The sequence below is a fragment of the Platichthys flesus genome, chromosome 11 (assembly GCF_949316205.1).
Source record: "Platichthys flesus chromosome 11, fPlaFle2.1, whole genome shotgun sequence".
In the NCBI taxonomy this organism is placed as follows: Eukaryota; Metazoa; Chordata; class Actinopteri; order Pleuronectiformes; family Pleuronectidae; genus Platichthys; species Platichthys flesus.
In genome coordinates, this window is record NC_084955.1 from 18,226,235 (window position 1) to 18,249,787 (window position 23,553).

Genomic DNA, 23,553 nt, shown 5'->3' on the forward strand with positions numbered 1-23,553 from the left:
TAGCAAATGACAAACATGATACAACTTGAAGTGTCATTGTATTAATGCCAGTGATAAAGATGAAGCTGTGAGCCAGCTTAAAATAGAATATGCATAGAATTAAAGTTATATATAGCAATATTATTAATATGAATTAATTAGAAAAGAAGATGATAAACTAACCTATGAATGAATTTTGGTCTAAGTAAAATTTTACAAAATTTTATATAATTTTTTTGTATTTTAAGTGAAAGTATTTTATATAATTTGGTAACTATGTTCATACAAATCTTAGACAGCACATTAGACAATAGCTTTTTTTACGTAAGGCCTGTGGGGTCGGTCACCGTTCCTTTCCCCCCTCGAGCTGACGTGCTCTTACGTAAACCCCGTTGGAGAATCCTGAAAACCTCCGCAGCCTTACGCTCGGAGGATCGGCGGTGGTGGAGGGTTTTGTGGGTCATGGAGGAGGAAGGTAAATAAAGGAGACGCGCTGGTAACACACGGCGGCTGGACTCGCACGTTTTCCCGGGAGCTTCGATACGCTGGACGCGGCAGCTTCTGGCCCGACACGGTCGTTGAAGTCAGCCGGAGAGGAGGGGCGGTCCATCGGCTCCAGCAGCAGCAGCTGTCGGCGGTGAGGTGAGCACCGTGCTACCCGTCTCTTCATGCCTCTGCGGCCGCACACTGCACTGGCCCTACCGGAGCTAGCCACCGTTAGCCTCTGCTAGCTGCTGTAGCTGCAGAGAAAAGACAAACTGCTCGTTGATTATTGACACATCTCTCTTTATAACTGGCTTTTTAAACTAGCAACATGTCGGCGGGTAGAGAGAAACAACGTGGACTGAGCTAATGTTGCAGTTTACGAGTGGAGCTACAGTTAGCATCAGGTAAACAGGGCTGTGGTGTCCCCAGTCAGTTCAACAGTGAACTGGTCCCACACTGTTTGATTTCAAACCAGTATGCCTGCACCAGGAAAATGACTTCGAGTCTTTGCATGCAAGTCTATATGAACCGTATTTCAAAATACAACGTGTGTGTTTGTGTGTGTTTGTGTGTGTCTGTGTGTGTCTGTGTGTGTCTGTGTGTGTGTGTGTGTGTGTGTGTGTGTGTGTGTGCAGGACACAAACATAACCTTCCTTGACTGACGCCTGAGTCATGTAAGAAGTCTGTGACACTGTCTGTATTAATATCTTAGTTTAATCCTCTTTAAATTTGACCCTAATCATCACTCAGCAGCTGTTTGGGAATAAAACATCTTGAAGTCTATCAGAGTCCACCTTTAGACGAGTGGGTCCTTTTCTTCTCATGCTTTTCTAAACCCTGCTATGCAGAGAAGACAGAGAGTTGAATTTCTATTCCTGACAGCTCGTTATGAAAAGTGTAACCATCGTGAATCCCTCCGGGGGGGCTAGAGAAGTTGAGTAGGCCAGCAGACGTAACAGATTTGTCATCTGTTCATCTCTGGGACTGGATATGGCCCAGTGCGTCGAGGAGGATGGTTTTCTCATGGACAAAATATTTTCCCGGGTTTGAATTTAGGCACTAAATCTGTCTCTGAAGGAGGTTTTCCTGTTTTTACTGCTTTGCTGTCGGAGGATTAGGTGAGTGAGCGATCATCAGATAAAGAGGAAACAAATGGAACCTGAGGTCAAAGTTGAGGCTGTGATACGAAGGCTTTGTATTATTATGTTATTATCTTTCATTTTAGCCATGGTATGACACCAGAACGTCTGGCTACTGGATGTATAACCAGGTTTGAATACAAAACCCTTGATTTCTATTAACAAAGTAGAAGTGTAGAAGAACTTTACCCAAACGAAATAATTTGAAAAATATTAGATCAAATTTAAAAGTAAACAATTTAAGTTAATTTCACTACAGTTCCTGATCTTAAGTACATTTCAGTCAGTCCCAAAGAAGTATTTAGTTTTTGGCACTCTGGCATATGTGGCACTAATTATAGTCTGCTATTTTGGTTATAACCATATCATATCCAGCTTTAAATCTTGTCCATTTCTAACTGTTTGAACAGTTAAATCAATATGTAAAATCTGTTAAACTTACTGCACTAGCCGGGTGAAATGTGCAGTGAATGTCTGTGCCTGTCGAACCATCACATCCACATTATTTATGGTTCATCCAAAGCCAGGAGATGACATGGAAAACAGCAGATGGAGGCATGAAGCTTGAATTTTGCTATGTGCCATGGGGCTGACTGTGCCGTGCGTGTGTGTGGACGCCCCCTTGAGGTTTTCAACTTCTCTGACCTGTCAGTCCCTGCAGGGATCAGACAGAACTAAGTGATGCGTGTGCTGTGCCTCAGTGCGACTGGCTAAAAATACGATTCCATTAACTTTCTCGAATTCAGATTGAACCGTGTGCAATTGTCCAAAACAAACCCTGCAAAAAAAACCAGAGTAATGCATCGATTCAACCTCTTCTCAGTTCTCAGGTGGTCTGATTGGGTTTTGCCTCATCCTCGTGTTGTCATGGCGATGCGGGAGTTGGTGGAGGCAGAATGTGGGGGAGCCAATCCCCTCATGAAGCTGACCAGTCACATGACCAAGGAAGGGGGGGCATGGCGGCACCGCTCAACACCTACAGTGAGTGATTTGTAGATACAAGTTGGTAGTTTGAAAAAATATATTCATACAAAACATGAATAATTCAGCCAAGTCGTGAAGCTTGATACTGATATTTTATTGTTTTTCTCAGATTCCCCCGACTCCTATTGAAATATCAACTGAAGAAGAGGTTAGTGCTCATGTTCCTCCCTGTATGCAGGATACTGTATGATCTCCAAAAACTGTAGTGAGTTTTATCACTCTAATTTTTGTCGCAGCTGGTGAATGAGTTCCTTCAGGCCCCCCCACGGGCGCCACACACATTTGACATGGGTCAGCTGCTTGAGGAAATGCAGCAGATTGACCAGCAGAGCTACAGACAAGCACCACAGAGAGGTATACCACCTTATTAATATAATTATTGTGTTTACCAGTATCAGGTATTTCAAACAGTTTTTAGTGTTTAATACACTGTCTCCACGGATGTCACAGCTCCAGATGTTGCAGCGTTGGCCCTCTCCGGGGACTGGGCGTCCGAGTTCGTCTCGAGTTCGGACCCCGCCGCCGCACCAGGACTCATCGCTCTCGGCGATGCAGCAGATGCTGATTGGACGAGGGAGTTTATCGCTGAGGCTGCAGGTAGACTTCCTCTTTCTTTCACTCTGGAAACACGCTCTGTTCTTCAAGTTTCTGAAGTCGTCATCAGTCTGTCATTTATCATGAACTTTATCTGACATCTAACAGCTGCTTTGTAAAAAGCCTGTTATTTTTTGCCGAGTTAAACCTTTTCACAATGTGTCTCCTGCTGTGTGTGTTTTTTCTTTCTTTGTATTTTCTTTAAATCCAGATCCTGGACGCTGGGCGGAGGAGTATCTGGAGCAGTCAGAGGAGAAGTTGTGGCTTGGAGACCTTGGAGATAAGGAAAACGAATGGTTAGAAAAGCGGCTGGGGAAATGGATTGAGAGTGTTGAAAGTATGCAGAAGAAAAATGGCTTATAGAAATGGTGACTTCAGGGACACTTCATAAATATGGAGCTATATAAGACATCTGCGTAAAACAGAACAAGAGCATTGGAGAACAAAGATGGTAGATTTGAAAACATGTCTACACTTTGATAATGTTCTTGTCTGTACGGCTCAAGAATTTGACTCTTTTATACTTTTAATCTTGTCTGATGATGTGGAACTTATCCAACTGTGAGTGGTGTCAATAGGCATGAAGCAGGCAGTGAGAGCTGGTGAAAATTATACTGCCTAGATGTCTAATCATCAACATGCACTGACCTCAATAACTGACTTTTACAACAAGCAAAGCACAATCTTTAGCTTCAATTGACTTGCTCCACACTATATATATATATATACATACATACATACATACATACATACATACATACATACATACATACATACATACATACATACATACATACATACATACATACATACATACATACATACATACATACATACATACATACATACATACATACATACATTCATACATTCATACATACATACATGCATACACACATATAAAAAACCAATGTGCTGTTTCTTCTGATCGTATCATTTCATAACGGTGTGTTTTTAACTTTACAGGACAAAAGAGTATGAACCAGGGGAGGAGCTGAGGGACACGGCCAATGAACTTGTGTCAAAGGTCGATGACCCTAAGTTACAAAACACAGAGGTGAGCAGTTTGTGTGCTTCTGTCTGACATTGTCATTGGGTCCTGTTACCATGTGTCATTTGTTGTTTTGTATCTATCACCATATCCTTCTCTTTATCTTCCACACCTTCTTAGTGTATAGTTTCTTGGGAGCACAGTACATTGCTAATGTTTATCCCTTTAAGGTTGTTCCAGGTTGTTGTCTTTGTGTGGAAAGAAACTTGTTGTCCTGGAAAGAAACTCGCAGTATATTAGTATAAACCTGACCATTTAGCAATGGTAATAGTAAATGCTTTTTTCCCTTTTTTTCCGATGTTGTGTAGTTCCTGCGATTCGTTAGGCAGATTGGCGAGGGCAGTGTCACAGTGGAGAGCAAAACAGACAAACAGCTCACAGATAAAGCTCAGGCCCAGGAGGCTCAGAACTGGGCCTCCAACCTCAACCAGGTACGAGTCTCTGCCCACTGAGGAGAGGGGATGGTTTCAACTGGGAATACACCGGGGGAAGCACTACTGCTCACTTTTACACAGTATAGGCTCTGACTCGTGACTCATCAGCCCAGTATCTGATGCAGAGTAACATTTTCCAGAAATGTAACCAAAAACAGCCACTTACACGGCCTGTAATATGAAGCTCAGCGCTGAGCAGCAGTGCAGATGGAATCTGTTTGGCAAAGAGAGGACTCCTATGACTCTCTGCTTCTCTTCTTATGCATTAAGTTTTTAAGACATGCAGTCAAACTCCAAATTAATTGATCTACATCTTGTTTTCTAGAACTTTGCCATAACATCAGTTCTGTCAGAAAAAGGCTATTGCCAGGTTTTAAATTCTAGCTACATTCATCCAAAAGACACAATTCTGTGGAGGCCCCTTTCCACCAAGAAACAAAAACAATAGATCAAAAGTTAGATATGATCTAATGCAAATAATCTCTGTAAAATATGGTAAAGGTCTAAATTATTAAGTAAAAAAATCTGACTTAGTGTCCAATAATGAATTCCACATTTTTATCTGTGTAATAAGTTTGAATATAATACTTTAAATCTTTTGACAATTTACTCAATATGTCAAATTTTTGGAGTAGTGTGTCAAGTTTTTATTTTCGTCTTTTCTAACTTTCATCTAGTGTTTTGTTTTTTTCTGATGGCAGAAAATGGCTTCCATATTTTCTGCTGTGCATGTGCTGCAACATGGCTCCATTGTACTCCGTTGCCCATTAACTTTGACATATACTTTTCCCCTTTTTTTTACCTGCCTTCGAACTCTTGGCTTACCATTCCCTCAATTAACAACCGCTATTCATTTACTCCTACTACTACTTAAAATGACTTCTACTCTGCCCGACCCGCTTCTGAAAAAAACCTCCTCACCAACTGCTCCCTCCTCCTCAAAACATCGCCCCATTCCCTGCCGCCCCCCGCCTCCTCGCCTTCCGCCATAGTTCCTGACGAAGACAGGGGGAGGGAGTCTTCCCCTGGAAACCCCAGCGCGGAATGAGAAGATTTCGAAAACTAAAGCTAAACAGGCAGAGCAGTGGGCCGAGGTCGTCCGGCAGGTAGGACCTCTGTGGTCTCAGCAGTGATAGGTGTTACGATTTTTAGCTGCAGTTATATGAAATGCTATATGCAAGTTGTTTTCTACATAGAAGAAAAAGGATACACTCAGCATTAAATTCCTTTACTGTCGAGTGCATTTTCTATCTGATTTAAAAAAAAAAAACACATTTAATTTGGGCGAAATCCAAGAAACAAGTAGGAGAGAACTAGCTTCTTCTGTGCTGTGCTGTTTCTTCGTTTGCTCTTTTCCTCTTCTCCATTCACTTCCCTCTATATTTCCCCTGTTTTGCTGTAACCATCCTAACTTCAAATAACAGTTTGCGTAGCCAGTGCATGCAGACTTCAGTCAACCCCTGTCGATGCTCCTCATTGCTATGCAGGTGTCAGAGGAGTCGGCAGAAGCCTGGGTTGATGAGTTCGCCACGGCAGGACCAGATTTCCAACAAGCCAAAGCTGCAGTGGAGGTGAGACGAGAATTACTGAAAACACACACCCTGAAAACCAAAGCTTAAGCCGCTGTGTGTTAATTGGGAGCAGTGAGATGGGAGAGGCTACAGCTCGATGTGTCCTTGGAGCCTGGTGTTTGAAATGGAAACTCTCAGGATCAAGGTGCCTTTCATAAAGTCACTTAATCTCATTAGAGAAAAAACAAACAAACCACCGTCTATCTCTTTGGACTCAGTTCTGTGCTCAGTCATTTCTCACTCGGAGAAGTCGAGGTCAAACGGGTCTATAATACAGGATGGAGTGTGATACGAGGAGTGAGGTAATGATGTGTATCTCTGTCATGCTCTCAGAGTGATGTGGATTTCTGGGAGAAGCTGCAAACGGAGTGGGAGGAGATGGCGAAGAGGGACGCAGAGAGCCATCCCTGGCTGTCTGACTTCGATCAGCTACTCAGCACTTCTTATGACAAGGTAGCCATTTGTTTAGAGACTTATTGTGTTTGAGGATTTCAGCGTTTATTCTCATACATCTCCCCTTGTCTGTGTCTGAGTACAATACGTTACTGCTGTTTACGTATGTGACTCTGCAGGCTCCTCTGTTTCAACACTTCACACAGAAATAGACTCTGTGTTATTCTTGTGTCTATCGCAGGGTTATCAGTTTGAAGAGGACAACCCCTACTTATCTCACCCGGACCCTTTGACAGAGGGAGTGACGAGGATGGAGGCGGGGGACATCCCTGGTGCCGTGCGCTTCTTTGAAAGTGCTGTACAGTCAGAACCCGGCAACCAGCTGGTGAGACTCTTAAAAACTAATTTGCATTTTCTTGTTTTTTTAATTCTTCACGAAAACAGCCCAATAAATCTCTTTGCTTTTAAGTTACTTGGATTTATGCCGCTGACTGAAAGCAATTGTAATGATGCTCTGTTGTGGCTGCATCTGTTTTCTCTTAATTGCAGGCTTGGCAATATCTGGGAACCTGTCAGGCTGAGAACGAGCAGGAATTTGCTGCAATCAGCGCACTCCGCAGGTCAGAAACCAGAAATGCAAAATGAGTGTAGTGGTGCAAGTTCATACACTGGCTTCGGTAGCAATAGGAAACAGTAAACATACATGCTGCTCTTCAGGATCTCAGGAGGCATTATGCATATTATAAATAATTAAATATTGACAACTGTTTTCCTTTTTGGACATTTTTTTATAGACTGGATCTAGTCCTACAATTAACTTAAAGTCATATTAATTCTATTATGAACTTACTTATTAAGTATTTTATTCGTTATTGTTTTTCCATCATCACATTTCCTCCATTAGATGTATAGAGCTGAAGAACGACAACCTGATTGCTCTAATGGCGTTGGCTGTCAGTTTCACAAACGAGTCGCTGCACAGGCAGGCCTGTGAGACTCTTCGGGATTGGCTTAAGCACAATCCAGACTACCGCTCTGTCTGGGACCAGAACGAGCTGGAACGCCAAAAGGACGGTGTCAGAGATAGGGAGAAGGAGCGGGAGAGGTTCGGGTCCCTGCTGCCAGAGTGAGTAGGCTTCCAGCTTTAAAACACAAGATGGAGAGGACTCCCATATATTTATAGTAATGTGTACTAACCTGAACTCTTTTTTTCTTGCTTTTGCACAGATCTTTGTTTTCAGACGTCCAGTCCCTTTTCCTGCTTGCAGCCAACTCTGACCCCGCCCAGGTGGACCCCCAGCTGCAGTGTGGTCTCGGAGTTCTCTTCAACCTCAGTGGAGAGTACGACAAGGCGGTGGACTGTTTCAGCGCCGCTCTGTCTGTCACACCACAGGTTAGGGTAGAAGCCACTGTCGAGGTCTTAACATCTGTCTTCCCTCTGTTTTTTTTTATGACCTCTCCTTCTTCTCATCTCTCTCCATCAGGACTATCTGCTGTGGAACAAGTTGGGTGCCACGCTGGCTAATGGAAGCCGTTCAGAGGAGGCAGTGGCCGCCTACAGAAGAGCTCTGGAGCTGCAGCCAGGTTTCATCCGTAGTCGCTACAACTTGGGGATTAGTTGTGTGAATTTGGGAGTACACAGGTGAAGAGGCAATTTTTAAATACGATAAAACTAAAAGAGAAACCCCATACCTGGTATTACATCCATCACGGATGATTAGACATCACAGACCACATTCAGAGCTGGACTGGGACTCATGGCCACATATTGATTTTTTTTTTTTTTTTCTCATTTCAAATAAGTAAAATCTTATTTATTGTAGAGCTGTGATTCACTCAGCCCCTCTGTGCCCAGCTCTCTCACGCACACTGAAAACAATGGACCCATCTGGGAACAAGCAACATAATTGGATTTTTGCAAACAGCAATGTCGTATATATCGAGTGGAGAAGTGAGATCTAATCACAAGTGGCCTCTTGGGACACATGCAGAGATGTATTTTTATGCCAGGTGGGGTTTGACATGCAAACATCAACGATGTTAATACCAAGTATGAGCAGAGCCATAGAAAGCTTTTAGTCCAGTTTTAAGCTTTGAAGAGTTTTTGCTATAATGGGACTAAATTCAATCAGGCTGGTTATACAGATGTTTCTTATCACATTCAAAAGACCGTAAAAACACAGCTTCAATCTGTGTGTGGTGTTGACTCATCCTTGTGTTCAGTCTGTTCCCAGCCTGCCTATGAACAAGGTGGTCTTAATTTGATTTACAACAGAATAATACAGCTAATGTAAACGTTAACTACTTGGAATCTTCTCGTAATCTGTCCTTCTTTCTTTTTTTGGATATCCTCAGAGAGGCAGTGGAGCACTTCCTTGAAGCCCTGTCTCTACAGCGCCAGGCGGCCAGCGATGGGGCGAGAGCTGCCCGGGGCCCTGGAGGAGCTGCAGCCACCATGATGTCCGACAACATCTGGTCGACCTTGCGCATGGCTCTGAGCATGATGGGCGAGAGCTCTCTATACACCGCCGCCGATCGCCGGGACTTGGACACATTGTTGGCTCACTTCTGCCAGAGAGAGGTGGAGGGTGGGACTGAATGAAAACCAGCCGGGGGGGCGCTTATCGAGTGTGAATGTGCTTTGCTGGGAGGGAAATGTGTGGGTGACTGAATGAAGCAGAGAGGAATCCGAGTGGTAACAGTTCGAGGGAAATGGAGACACTGTGAATTATCCACCGTCCCAGAGACATCATCTTGTGCTTGTCTATGTTGCAGTCTGTACCTGAGAAGAGAACCAGTCAGCAGTACTACAGACATGTCACTGTATTTTTAAATGTTGGGATTTTCTTCGTTGCTTGATCTGGAGAACTGGGTTCCATCTGATATTTGTTCTTAGTGCGGAAAGTAAATGAAGAAGAATGAGTGACTTCCCTCTGTACTCAGTAACCAGCTGTATGGACAGTTAGTTATGTTTTTCATGAACTCTCATATTCTTTAACAACAACTGATTGTAGATTGAACCGTTAGTCTCTACGGTTATGTAAATTAAAGGTACAGTATTTCAGTGACATTGAAAAGAGTACTGCTTTTATCAAAAGTGCTTTCAAGAGAAAGCTGCCGATAACAAAAAGTATTCAGAAGTGCTATAGTGGCTTGTTTCTTTATTTACCTCCTATCTTATTTAATTTTTTAGTAATCATTTATCAGCCGGGACAATGAACTGACAACCAGCAGGACTGTTACTGTAATGATAACGGTGCGTGTATGTGTGTGTACAGGATGTTTGTGTGTTCGGGCTTGGGTGGGTGATATTAATCCTGCATTGGGTGATAAGAACATATAATTGTAATATCGTTGAGGATGATTTCCTGCTCTTTTTCATATCGCTCTTGTAAAACAATTTGCTTCATTGTAAAATAATGCTATATGCCATATTGTGTATTGTAAAATAATTGTTGCACTATTATTGTTTTCAGGCTACTTCTATCCTGACTGCAATGTTTAATATAATATTCAGCAATAAAGCTTTGATTCCAAACATGTTTTTGTTGTTTCTGCAGCAATCGGTATTGGACAAACTGTCCGGGTGTCACAGGAAGGTGTGGTAAGCATAATAAAATATCAGATTCAAGCAGTGGATAACAGGACGGTTTCAAAGTTAGACTGCTTTCACTTTGAATGAAACATTTACAGTGTAAGAGTGAATATTATGTAAGAGAAGAAAAAGTTTACAGATTTGAATAGTGGAGTTCTTACCTGGAAAATAAATAGAAAGAAGCTAGTTTCTTCAGGTAGTGTGTCGGGAGCCTTGACTACCAACCCAGGTTCAATTTGAATAAACAAATTTAGACTAGGTTTTAAATTTCCCATTATTGAAGCTCGGGAGAGTTTTTTTAAACTGAGATGATTACAAGTGGATCCGAGCAGATTTTGAAGATGAAACTGAGATGGAAGTGAAATAAATTGAATAAAAAAGCAGTGTACAATTTAAAACTCACACAAAATATTTTATATTCCTTCTAAATGTAACTTGTTCATTCATCAAGAGACAAAAAGAGCAAATTAATTGATTGACAATGAGAATAATCTTTTGACAATCTTCTTTACTTTTTTTACTTTAATGTATTATTTGTTTTTAAATTAAATATTTTTTGAAATGTATCCAAGTACTGATTATAGCTCTAAATAGAGTTGTTCAGACGGAAATTCAATTTCAATTCAAATACATTTTATTGTAAACATTATCTCAAGGCACTTTACTCAGAAGTAAATAACTGCTTTCCAGTAAATATCTGCTAATATGAAAAATGCAATATTGTAAATGGACTGATTTAAATGGGAAAACAGCATCTTTCATGTTCCACAGTATTTAAAGTAGAAGATTATTTCTTGAGCCTTGTTTTCCCTGAGTTCTATGTTGAAGCATCACGTGCCTCCGGGTCACGCCTGTTCCAATGTAACGTTCCACTTTTCTCCAGATGAGAAAAACAAAGCTCTCGATTATTGCAACTTTCAAACGTGTTATTGGCACAACGCCACGCCCAGTTTCTAGAACGCCCTGCTTTGACCAACCAATCAGCGGAGAGGACGTGCAAGCTGATTGGTTCGTTCAAAAATAACACGCACGCAACCCGCCATTTAAATGTCTACGATTCAAACCATAAACTTGTGATTCGAACTCGTGTGTTTTAACTCGCTGTGTTTCTGCTGTGGAGTCAGAGACCAGTCTTTGAGCCGCTCAACACTTCCTCCTTCTCGTCTGAGGTGAGTAAAGAATACACGACTCACGGAAAGAGGAATAGTCTCAGTTATCACGGGTCAACACCTTCTACCGTGTTAAACCTTTACCTGTTTAAGAACGGGTTAAGGAAACGAGCTAACTGACCTTGGCTTTGCTAGCTTGTTGTTAGCGTTCTGCACGTTTCTGTGACTTCATCGTTGCCTGCTATTTGTTAAAAGTGCAAGGTTGTGTTGTCGTGGGTTCGTGTTGTGTGTGTTGATCTTGTGCGATCTGTAGTTTAAGTTAAAAAAAAGAACTTCCCCTTGTTTAACGTTTTGTTTTAGTTTCCTGTTGTATGAAACACTTTCTGCATAGGGTTAGGGTTAGTGAGTCTGTAGCAGCCACGAGGGAAAGTGTTTCCACAGTATATAAATGTGTTACTGGTGTATTTAGACATATGTGTGAGGACTGGAAAATAAAACTAAATAAATTACTAAAACAGTAATATCTTCATCAGTCGCAATTTAAGTTAAATATATAAATCGATGTATTGCTTATGCATTGTTCTAACACAGTGAGGAGCTATAACACCGAATTATTCAACCTCAGACTTGTAAACTGTTTTGCTTTTAATTGTTAAAAAACACCAGGTTCCTTCTGGAGCAAAAATCTATCTTGAAATTTAAAAGACATAATAATGAAATACTTATTTTGATAATTTTCAATATTGACTTATAATGAAAATGTTTATCTTTTTATAATCTTTGGTGATATCACCCAGCCCTTACTGTGTGTGTTGAATCTGATATGATGCTGTTGTTGTGGTTTCACTGGAGTAAAGATTCTCTTCTGTTTACCCGTGAGCCAGTTAACCTTCGATAAGCATCATGGGATCCAGTGAGAGCAAGATGCTGGTGCCTGCACCGGTCAAACCAGAGCCTGCCATCAAAAACCTTCACCTCGGTGACCTGGCAGATCCACGCTCCCCGTCAGTAGGCGTTGATCGTACTCCCATTCAGGTAGGTGGCCTTGTTTCCTCCCAGGCGTCATCATTCTGTGAGCTGTGGGAAGCATCTTTTAAAAGGATCTTAACAATTGTTTCCCCAGGTTGGTGGGACTGTGACTGGACCTTCTGCTGCGGGGAAAGGTGAGTGCGCCATGGCGTTCACCGATCCCCGCTCACCTTCTGTTGGTATCAACCGCACCCCCGTCAGAGATGTCATGAGAGGTACCTATTGAGAAGCCGCAGCTTGAGTTTTCTCACCTCAAAAGCAACATGTGATGTGACATTCTCCCATTTGTCCCCGCAGCGAAAGTCGGGTCCTTCGCTCGCCGCCTGGGCCTGCTCCTCCACAATGAGGCTGACGGCCGGGTTTCTGAAACCCCTCAGAAACGCTTCAGTAAAGTCGAGGAGGAGATCTTCAAGCCAGAGGAGCTGGCTTCCACCCAGCCCCTCGTGATTCCTCAGTCATCTGAAATCCTCAGCTCCCTGGCTGAGCATGCCGACCTCCTTGCCACCCCTGTGCCACGACCCCTCCAGGGCGCGACTGACTCCAGCCCCTTCGTTGTTCTCAACGAGCCCCAGGTGGAGGTGGAGCTAGAAACAGAAGCCACCCTGGAGGAGGCAGAGGAGGCGAGGGAGACTCCTCTTCACAAGCGACTGAGCATGAGCCTGATAACCTACCACGAGGGAGCCACCTCATCACAGATCTTCGCTGACGTGCACCAAGACTGTGCTTCTCCTCTTCCTAGTGTGGAGGTGGAGCCTCTCAGCGATGGCGCTGATCACACTTATGCCCTTCCCAGCAGCCCAGTTGAGCCAGAGTCCGGCGTTGAGCCTTCACCAACCACCGCTAAAGCTGATTCACCAGTGCAGACATCCCCTGAACAGCCAGAGGAAGCAGATAAACCATCCCCCTTGGAAGAAACCGCAGAGGTAGTTGAAGCATGTTCTTTACCTCCTGCATCTGCTTCATCAGAGCCAACACCAGTCACCCCCAGCCCAGAGCAGCAGCAGCAGGTCTGCAGTGGCATCCGCTGCCCCACCTTTGACCCAAAGAGTCCCAGTCAGGTGGTGTTCAAACCCCAGTGGTTGGGAAAAGGCTTCGGTGCTTCAGGGCTGAGAGTCCGAGCGGTTAAGGCTGGCAAGAGGGGCTCCTCTCCTCTCGCCGTCCGTGTGGCTGTCAAGAACGCAACCAAGGAAAATAAGGGACTGACTGGAAAACTGAAGCAGAAAGGTGTGTAGAACACTTGTGTCTTCGTGTTGTCTTTAATAAGAGATTGTTGACTGACATTTTGAAATTCTTCTCCAGGTACTGAAGGCCGCTCCCCTCTGCAGATCCTAAAGGAGAGCAACTCGCCCAGAGACCGTTCTCAGGTATTGTACTCAAGCAAAAACTTGCTATTGATCCATATTCACTCAACTAAATTGGCATAAATCCTTCATTATTTAATCATTCAAAAGTGCATCTGAACACAAAGTAAATCAATCTCTGTGCTAACTTCCCAAGATGAAGCTGAAGGCTTCCACCCCAGATAAGCAGAGACATGGGCCGATGGACCGCAGAGTGCTGGCAGTGGCGCTGGACAAGGAGAACAGATGATTCCATGCAGCCATGTACAGACTCCTGCTACTTTTATATACCTCTTAAAACTCGCTTTTATGTGTACAGTTTTCTTAAGCGGATTCCTGTCCTTTTGTGTAATTATTTTTTAACTGCTGTTTTATGCAGTTTTCTGCCCTGTTTGTGGTTTTTGTAAATATATATAAAATTATTTGCATTCATAATTCAGCTTTTAATCCTTTATTTTCAAAGGATATTTTCCCCTTCTGTTGTTCCTATTGTCCTTTTTCTTGGGTTCTTTCCATACTGTGGCAAAAATGTAAAATTTCTAGTTATTTCTGCACAAACACAATAAATATTTCTTCATTTGTAACATTGACTTTTCTCATTTCACCGCCAGGTGCTGTCTGAGTCTCATAGCTCCAGGCTTTGGAACAATGGTTTATTTGTCTCTGTTTGGAGTCAAAAATTACAATGAAGCTGCATAAGCGTCAGTAAATAAAACCAGGAACATTTTTTATCAAACTAAATTACTTCAATATACTGAAGGTTTTTCTTTTTTATAAATGGTCTTTCAGCAGCATAATGCAATATTATTTAATGGCTCAATCCATATCCAGTGGGATTTTAAAATAATCGTGTTAAACACAATGTTAGAACTGCAGTTAACACCATATACTTGTATAATGCAGAATCCCAGGTTTATTAGACAGTCTTTTAGAAAGGTCATATTGCTTTTACTCAACAGTGTAAAGAGAGGTCCAAGTCACAGCGTGCAGATCCTTTTCCTGTATTTACACAAAAGTTCCATCAAGATTATCCGTTCTTGTGCAGAGGAAATGTCAAGCTCGTATATACAGATTCAGATGTATTGCTCACACAACCACACAATAGCATTTATCCTCCAGGGGAAAAAACAACACTCCTATAAAAAGTCCTGTCCTGAGACAAATGGGTCATCTCGCTTTTTTTTTTTTTTTTGTTAGTGCTTAATGAACCATGAAATCATTTTTATTATCCCATCTGTCAGCTCAACAGTTTACACAAAGCACTTTCAGGCCTAACCCGCTGGTTAGAGCCCACACATCCTGGTGAACATTGTCCATCAATCACATACAAAACAACTCAAACACTAATGTAGACATCTGCAAACTAGAATTCATTTAAAATTAGAAAGTGTAAAGAATTTAAACGTAAGCGTGGAGGGAATCTACCAAAACTAAGAACAAACAGTCTGAAACAAAACAAAAAATGCAAAATGCTCATATTCTTCATATGACTTAACTTAGGTTCTGATACAGCATTTTAGCAGAGCGGGTGTGAAACTACACAGGCTGTAACTTGACACGTATTCAGTTCTATCTCATCCAGTGTGCTACCATTTCCATTTGGCAACTGACCTCAGCAGATGACGATTGAATTGCTGCAGTAAATGTGCATGTGTTATTAATTTGAACCCCAATAGAAATTCACTAATGAGAGGAATGGTCTTTTACGAAACCCCACACCAAATATCCCACCGCGAAATTCCCCCAGATCGTGAGAAAACAGGTGAGAGCGCAATGTGACAGAGATAGAGGAGACTTTTCTTTTTGTTTTTTCTTCACATTACAACCCCTCTCCAACATCAGATAGGACTTGGCACAATTAAAATACCCTCTTCTCATCTCAGGGCGCCACATCCCTCCCTCAAACTCCAATTTCTTATATATATTTTTTTTTATCTTCTCCAATTTCTCCCCTGGCGGATGTCTAACTGCTCTCTCTCTGCTCACTGGTGAGGAACGGCCTCAGTTCCATATCTTGAGGAAGCTGTCCCAGGACCCCGTGCAACACGCCATTCCATCGGTGGACACTCCGATGCAGCTCACCCTGTTGTCGTGACCGGCCAGCACTCCTGGGCCACCACACAGAAGAGAAGTCATGTAAGTTGAAATCAGAACTTCCCCTTTTCCCCCTGGCACATCATATGCTTCCTGTTGGTAATTGAACTCTATATTTTCCCTTCTGAACTCACCGACTCGCTCAGCTTTCAGCGTGTCCCAGATGTTGACGTTGAAGTCGTCATGGCCAGCCAGTATCAGGCGTCCGGACAGGGAGGGGGCCAGGGAGGTCACCCCACACATGATGCTGGAGTCCTGGTAGGTGATGAGCTCCTGGTCGGCTCGCAGGTCGTACAACTTGCAGGTAGCGTCATCGGACCCGGTTATTACTGCGTTACCGTTTGGGAAGAACTGTGAAAGACAAGAGAAGGGATCAGAAAGCCGGCCTCCTTTGAGAAAAACACCTTTCAGGAAACCGAGCTGGGAATCATCTTCATTCTCACCCCAATCGCGTTGATGTCACTCTCATGGCCCGAAAAGGTCTGCCTGCAGGCGTCCTCCCTGATGTCCCAGAGCTTGGCCGTGAAGTCGCACGCCCCTGAGATGAAAAACTTGAAGTCTGGGGACACAGCCAGGGACATGCAGTCTCCCTGGTGCCCTGCAAACACCGTCTTTTGGGTTCCTGTCTCAATGTCCCATAGTACGCTGTGAGGAGACAAAGGCACCACACATTTAAATTTCAACGACAGAAATTAAGATTGCAACATTCTTTTTAGTTCAAATACCCGTACGATATTCTTACCAAGTGCAGTCGCCGGAGCTGGTGATGATCTCACTGTCACTGAGGAAACGACAGCAGGACAGGTAACCTGGGCAACCAAAGAAATGCATCATGATAAAGTACAAACGAGAGGGAGAGAAAGTAAAATCCAACAAGGAGACGACGGCAGAGTGATCTCAAGAGATTTAAATGTCCGAACCTGTGTGCGCCGCCAGCTCACGCATGACCTTGACGTTCCCGTCCTTGCCCTTGAGATTGTAGATGGAGCACATGTTGTCCAGACCACCACAAGCCACAAGGTTCCCCGAGGGTGCGTAGGCGCACGTCATCACCCACGATGACTTGAGAGGGATGGCGTTCACCTGAGGACACACAGAGGTCTGTTTGAACTCTTTCCCATCAAAACAGCCCTTTATCTGGATGGAAGCTACAAACATTTAAAGCCCCTGGAAACTTTCAAAAAATAATATTATTTATTGTTCTTCAATTTTTAAATACACTCAATTTTTGCCAACATTAGAAATGTTCTTTTGTATATGACATCCGAGATCTCTGTTTTTTAGATTGTTATTGTCTGCACCTCTCTCACTGGTTTGTGGTGCGATGTCACATGCTTCTCTGAACCAATCAGGATCCAACTATACGCAAATCACAATCTGATGCTTGTGGTATTTTGTTATTGTCACCGTCCACTTCAATTACCTCAGCACCATTCTAAAGAACCAGATTGGTTGAGGTTTCCAACGCTTTATAAACACAAACTGCCGGTTGAGGTATAAATTTGTAATGTTTTGGAAAAAAACTTTGGATTTATAATGATCATAGCTTTATGAAATTATTTTTCATGTATATTTGTGTGCATTTGAGGGTAAAACATGCTGCAGGGGTTTTTCTCCACAGTAACTTTTGACTCAGTTGGAGCTTAGAAAACATTCAGGGCTTCATGTCATGTCTATCTGCCTGTTTCCACCAGTAACTATGACACGTGTCTCTTTTACTCTTTCTTACCTTGTTGGTGGTGATGCTGTCCCACACTATGAGTTTTCCATCTTGCGAGGCGCTGACACACAGCCTGCAGGGGGTCACATTAACAGAGGGTGAGAGACAAGCAAACATTGAAGGTGTCGGCTGAAGAATTACCATAAGCTGTACAACGTGTTCCTGCTAGTTCATCCATTTTAAAGCAATAGGTGTATGTTACAAATCTAACTTAGATTTCTGTTCACTCTAAGTTAGTTCAAGTTAAAAGGAACCATCTGAGCTTGGCTAAAGAATAAAACAGCAGGTGTTGTGTCAACTTATGCACGACATGTTGTGTATTTACGTGGTGTCAGTGCCCCAGTGCATAGCGTAGATCTTGGCAAGGTGACCCCTTAGCGTTTTCCTGGTCTTCAACTGGACACGGCCCACCACCGTGATCCCAGCCACCGCTTCCTGCAGCGAGGTGTCCTGCCCGGCCTTACGAGCGGCCTGGGGTGCGGACGCAAACAGAAGGGGATCGGGTCACTTCCAGTGTTAATCCACAGAGCAGTAATAGCAGGATAATGGCAGTATTTGTTTTAAGAGGACTTCGGGTCACGGTGAGAAACAGAAGTCACTTGAAATCATGGACGACCACGTTGTTTTCTTGGTTTATTACAAAGAGACAGGATGAGCGTACTCACGGTGATCTGGTCTTTGATACTGTCCGCCTCCTTTCGCAATTGGTCCATTTCATCCATGGCGATGAATGTTAGGTCCGGTCGCTAATGGACACAGGTAGAGATGTCAGGAAAGCAGATAACCCTGAAAGGAAGCAGAAGAAAAAACAGACATCAGTTCACGAGAAAAATTATTCCAGAACATCGTTGTGATCATACCTTTATCCTGCAGTAGCAGCTGTGCCTGCACTAATGCTTCATACTGGAGTTTGACCTGCACCTACCTGAACGATTCCAAGTAAGCGCTGCTTTGCAAGTCAAACTGGCCCTTGTCTACTTTGCAAACTTAATAAACACGCAGGAGCACACAGAAACCCACAAAACACGCCTACACACACACACACGCACGCACACAAATACATGGGGAGAGTATGAATATTCGAGCGTGACATTAACAGTGAAAGTATTTGTTCTTCAGTTGAAGTTGTGAGCACACATCCTCACCCTGAATGTACACACAAACCAGTATGTCCTGTAATACGCAGCACTGATGGGGGGGGGGGGGGGGGGGGGTCTGTGCCACTTAACACTTCAGTGCCCTCGCCGACTTATGTTGATGGCTATTGAATTTGGTAATGTCATGATTAAATGAGTGGAGCAATCACCTAATGGACAAACTCATACAGTGTGACAAATGTAATCGAGGCCTGAGAGGAAAGGCCGAGTCACGGTCTGATTTTACAGGAGCACAGAAATGACCCTGAGTTCACGGTGAGGCGGCACAATATAACCAACCTCAACAGAAATAAAACCACCCTCCTCCTCCTCCTCCTCCTCCTCCTCCTCCTCCTCTTCCTCCTCCTCCTCTTCCTCCTGAACACATGAAGAAACGACTCCTCTTTTCTTGTGACACAATAAACCGCCACGCTGACATTTCCTCCGTCTCACCTTGAATACTGATCAGGAGAGGGGATACTGGTGTTGATCTTATCGTTTGCGTCCCTGCATCAATCTCTCTCTCTCTCTCTCTCTCTCTCTCTCTCTCTTTCACTATTTGAATGAGAGTCCCTGTCAAAACACATGACAGAGTGGATTTGCGTCTAATTTGTTTGAAGTGAAAAGGAGAGGAAGGGAGTGAAGGTAACTCGGGAAAAGAAAGAGATTTGCTTTAATTGTTCCACACTGTGTTCACTGGAAGATGGCATAAAAACATGTTGAAATTAAGTTACAGAGCTGATGTGTGGACTTTGTTTTATTGCGGCATGATACAAAACATATAATGTGTGGGTGTCCTTTCTGAGACTGATGATGACTGCATTGTCTCGGAAGTTGGGAACAAGGGATTGTTGTAGGTCTTTGTTCCAGATGGGAAACTGCTTCAATAATGAGGGTTGTAATGAATGCTTGAGTGTTTTAGTCGTGCTATTACCCTTTTGCCATTCTGTCCCTGGGAACCTGCCATTGTTCTGTGTGATTAAATGACTGCTGGGGGTTGCTGGATAGTGAAGTGCATTAACACAGCCAGAGAAAAGTGGAGGGAGGAGGGAGGGAGGGGGGGTAAGGGGCGAGGCAGGAGAGTGAGTTTTAAATCCGACTGGCTGAGATTTTAAGGGAAGCCTTTTGAATCAAATCTGCTCTCATCCGATTACTGACTGCTCTTTGCATCTGGATAAGAGCTGGAGGAGAGGATGGGGGGGGCAGATAGCAGGATGAGAATGAGGGTGGGGGCGTATGGAAGAGGCGGAGAGAGTTGTGAGGAGGGTTTTCAGGGCCGCCGGGCCTAGGAACTTGAGTTTGATCATTGACACAGATACCGTGCAGTTTGTGAGCTCAGGCCCGACCGGTCAGAATCACGTGTGAGAATCCGGGTCATGGTCGTGAGTTGTACATCGGCCACTGGACGACACAAACAAGTCCAGTTGCATTTGCAGACTTTTAAATATGTCTCTTGTGTGTTTGATTAAAAAAGAACATACAGTTCAACCCTCTATTGTGGGAGCGGTTATATTTGCAATATTTGCAAAGACAAACATTGGGTTGTTCTATTGTTGGAGAACATGATGGCATGAGAGATAAATCATCTCTGTCTACCAACAGACGTTGTTTGCTCTTTGGTAACTAACAGTGAAGTATCTCTGGGTGTATACAACTGTTGTAGTGAATGATGCTTTCTAGTAATTTTGGATTTACATGACTTTTGCCTCAAATATGATAAAGTACCTTGTTTTTCAGGCTTTTTATTTAGTGTTGTAGCCACAATTTAATCTGGTTATTAACATCCAGTTTTCCAAAGCTTTATGATTTCATATGATCAGTATCATAACATCGAATCACATAATAACATATAATAATTATCACATGTAATAGAAGATTTAATCTTAATAACTATATAATCTTAACCTATATGACCGAATCGTTTTCTCTGTGCTTAATACTCTTCTGATTCAGACGAAAGATTCTGCTTCATAGTGTCTACATTTCACTGCCATATATCCTACATCCACAAAAACAATTTACTGCAGTGTTTTATTATGCAGATTATGTCTGACAGTATTAGGAGGAGGAATTTGTATTTTCCCTCAGATTATCAGTCTACACGACAAAACCAGCATTGTATGTTGATCCCATGTAAATCCCTCTGCTGTGTTTGCCACGAAAAAACACACAAGTTCATAAAGTGCGGGTCGACATTATTTTGAGAACACAAGTGTATGACGTCATACACTTGTGCTGTATGACGTTGTTGAATTTTTTACGATTCTCAACTTCTTGGAACAGTTTTCGATCGTTACATTTGAAGATTTATGAACATGAGAGTCAAAAAAACAACTTAAAGCTGAAGGATTTCGCCGAATTGTTGAGGATGCGATTGATAAATATGTTTTCAGATTCAAGCTCAATTTTGATAGGATCCATCATCTTAGCATCATGAGGGACCTGCACAGACACACAAACCGACACAAACACAACGGCCAAGAACACAGTGTGTACACAGCAGCATCCAGTCGCAGCATCCACTCACCAATGAGGAGGCTCCTCTCAAGGTGCAGCGTGGATCTTCAGTCACTCTTCCTCCAGCGGTCTCCCTCTGCTCGTCATAAGTTCACCACACGTTCTGTTGCTTCGTTCACCTTCGGCGTCGCACACAGCGGGATATTCCTCCGTCACTCACTCTATCCACTGCTCCTATGAGGAACAGATGAGGATTGGAGGGATGAAGGGAGATCAGTGATGAGGGGATAAACCCTGGGATGGACAGAAAGATGGGTGGGAGGGGGTTAGTGGAGTGGGGTGGGGTGGGGGGGGTGAAAGATACAGAAAGGGAGAGGAGACGGTGGGGGGAAACCAAACAAGGTGCAGAGCACGGTTCTAGGGTCACGAGACTTGCGGGGCCCTGGGTGAATCCGAATCAGAAACCAAGAGATGGAAACCATGGAGGGGAGGGGAAGGATGATAAGTAGAGGAGTCGGGAACAAGGCTTTTTATGGTGCTGAGCTGGTGTTTCTAAGATCTGGGTCTGGCAGGGGGTTTGTGTTGGGTAAACCTGGGGTTAAGTTAATATTAGAACATTTGGGGGCAGAGAGGGAAATCAGATGATAGCACGATGATAAGCACGATGGCTGCAGGATGGAGGACAGGCGTCTTTCTGCTCAACTTGTGCTAACTGCTACCAACTTCTTTTTCACCAGTCTCTGACCTCTTTGATTTGAGTGTCATTTTTAACGATTTGACCAAATGCCACACACGACGGCCTGGAGTTCTGCTCCGGTGGGACCTGAGTACAAAACAAACCCCTGAACTCAGACCTCCCTCTTTTAGATGTTTGCCCCTTGCCCATTAGAAAGCGTATAACCTACTGCTGCTGCACATCATCCAACACAGTAAATCACCTGTAATAGTTATGAAACAGCACAGCTTGTGCTCACTGTCAGGAGATAGCACTTCCACGTGGTCTCAGCCCCCGGAATCAGCTGAATTGCCGGTGAGCAAGAAGAGGGTCTCTGTGTTATGATTATGATACATTTATTAGTCCCAAACACATGCACAGACACACTCATGCAGGTAGGGAAATGTAACCTCTGCTTTTAACCCATCTGGTGCAGGACACACAAAGCAGTGAGCGACCATGTACGGCGCACAGGGAGCAGATGTTGGAGGAGTATGGTGCCTTGCTCAGGGGTACTAGATAGGGTAGGGAGAACCCTCTTTGATTTTTGGACAGATCAATCCAGGTTCATCTTTTTGTTGTTTCTCCGTGGAGTCGAACCAGAGACGAACCAGAGACCTTTTCTGCCCATAGGCCAAGTTTCTGCCACCAGTCCACCGCCTCTCCGTCCACTGAAGACCTTTGCGATGCTGCGGTGACAGTGAGCGCAGTGAGTCAGCAGCTATGTTTACATTTTGCATAATATTTAATGTGTGTGGAACACATAGCTTGTTTGCTTTGACAACAACATGATGTAACATGTAACACGTCCATGCAGAGGTACAGAAGAATGTCAGTTTGATTTTTGGTCGCTAAAGGTTTTGGTCATAACCAAGTTGGCATTTAATTTAAACTCGATTGGAAAAACAATCGACGTACCACAGGATGCTGCTGTAGCAGATCGTGACCTTTGACCTCAGAAAGTAAAGTTTTCCTGCGAGAAACTAATATCACGTAATTACTTTCTGTGCAAAACCCTGGAGGCAAAAGATTCAGACGATTTACCAGCCTCATGGTTCCACTGATACTGTAGATTAGGAGCCTTTGTATATTTGCACACTTGCATTCATTTCTGTGGAAGACAAAGGCTTGAAGTGTGTGTATGTGTGGTCCAGGTTTTACGGCTGTTGTGGGGACCTAAATCTGTTTACAGCCACATTATGGGGACTTGTCTTCCTTATGGGAACAAAACCACGTCTTTTTAACGCAAATCATAAAATGTAAAGGTGTTTACAAGTTTGAATGTTCTTGTAAGTTAAGTCTAAGGTTAAAATTAGGGTAAGGGTTAGGGAAAAAGTAACTATGGTTAAGGTTAGATTAAGTCTGTGTAATGTACTCTGAAGTCATGGAGTTGTGCGCGAGTGTGTGTACGTGTGTGTTTCACCTGCTTCCTGAGTTTACTCTATGATTCAGTTTGAATTCGGGTAAGAGTGTTGACCCTTGAGTAGTTGACCCTGGATTTGGAGACATGTAGCAGGAAGATCGAGATTAAACCAAAAACAGAAGAAACCGATTTGTGAGCAGACGCACAGACACCGACCAGGATAAAGAAGACACACAGAGTAACCCTCAATTCCTATTTAAAGACCAGTCGGGTTATTTCTATCACATCTGTTATTTCACTATTTGTAGCTTTATTTTTAAAGTGAGACGATAAGAGGGTTACGACAAAGCCATTGTTAGGAGAG

General features: G+C 43.3%; 3 protein-coding genes across 7 annotated transcripts; 2 read left to right on the plus strand and 1 right to left on the minus strand.

The window, feature by feature from the left end:
- The first annotated feature begins 378 nt into the window (after nucleotides 1-378).
- Nucleotides 379-10,169, plus strand: pex5 (peroxisomal biogenesis factor 5). 4 transcript variants are annotated; one of them, XM_062399930.1, is made up of 17 exons: nucleotides 379-621; nucleotides 2,428-2,585; nucleotides 2,698-2,736; nucleotides 2,825-2,942; nucleotides 3,039-3,185; nucleotides 3,394-3,478; nucleotides 4,149-4,239; nucleotides 4,542-4,664; nucleotides 5,660-5,773; nucleotides 6,155-6,238; nucleotides 6,572-6,691; nucleotides 6,873-7,016; nucleotides 7,181-7,251; nucleotides 7,536-7,757; nucleotides 7,859-8,024; nucleotides 8,116-8,273; nucleotides 8,987-10,169. In XM_062399930.1, the coding sequence occupies exons 2-17, from the start codon at nucleotides 2,472-2,474 to the stop codon at nucleotides 9,231-9,233; spliced, it is 2,043 nt and encodes a 680-aa protein (XP_062255914.1). In that variant the 5' UTR covers nucleotides 379-621; nucleotides 2,428-2,471; the 3' UTR covers nucleotides 9,234-10,169. The 4 variants fall into 4 exon arrangements, with proteins under 4 accessions (XP_062255914.1, XP_062255918.1, XP_062255916.1 ...); XM_062399931.1 differs by lacking the exon at nucleotides 379-621 and adding an exon at nucleotides 1,281-1,583; XM_062399932.1 differs by lacking the exon at nucleotides 5,660-5,773 and having other exon boundaries at nucleotides 385-621.
- A 1,097-nt stretch (nucleotides 10,170-11,266) lies between these two features.
- Nucleotides 11,267-14,278, plus strand: cdca3 (cell division cycle associated 3). The gene is made up of 6 exons (XM_062400000.1): nucleotides 11,267-11,395; nucleotides 12,220-12,370; nucleotides 12,459-12,579; nucleotides 12,662-13,588; nucleotides 13,664-13,728; nucleotides 13,862-14,278. Exons 2-6 carry the CDS (start codon nucleotides 12,239-12,241, stop codon nucleotides 13,952-13,954), a joined length of 1,338 nt encoding a protein of 445 aa, XP_062255984.1. The 5' UTR covers nucleotides 11,267-11,395; nucleotides 12,220-12,238; the 3' UTR covers nucleotides 13,955-14,278.
- A 411-nt stretch (nucleotides 14,279-14,689) lies between these two features.
- gnb3a (guanine nucleotide binding protein (G protein), beta polypeptide 3a) lies at nucleotides 14,690-21,363 on the minus strand. Of its 2 annotated transcripts, none has more exons than XM_062400025.1 (9): nucleotides 21,182-21,363; nucleotides 18,184-18,304; nucleotides 17,844-17,989; nucleotides 17,528-17,591; nucleotides 16,719-16,881; nucleotides 16,541-16,607; nucleotides 16,242-16,443; nucleotides 15,933-16,149; nucleotides 14,690-15,812 (listed from the first exon to the last, which is right to left on the minus strand). In XM_062400025.1, the coding sequence occupies exons 2-9, from the start codon at nucleotides 18,238-18,240 to the stop codon at nucleotides 15,706-15,708; spliced, it is 1,023 nt and encodes a 340-aa protein (XP_062256009.1). In that variant the 5' UTR covers nucleotides 18,241-18,304; nucleotides 21,182-21,363; the 3' UTR covers nucleotides 14,690-15,705. The 2 variants fall into 2 exon arrangements, with proteins under 2 accessions (XP_062256009.1, XP_062256010.1); XM_062400026.1 differs by lacking the exon at nucleotides 21,182-21,363 and adding an exon at nucleotides 18,379-18,464.
- Between the last annotated feature and the right edge of the window lie 2,190 nt (nucleotides 21,364-23,553).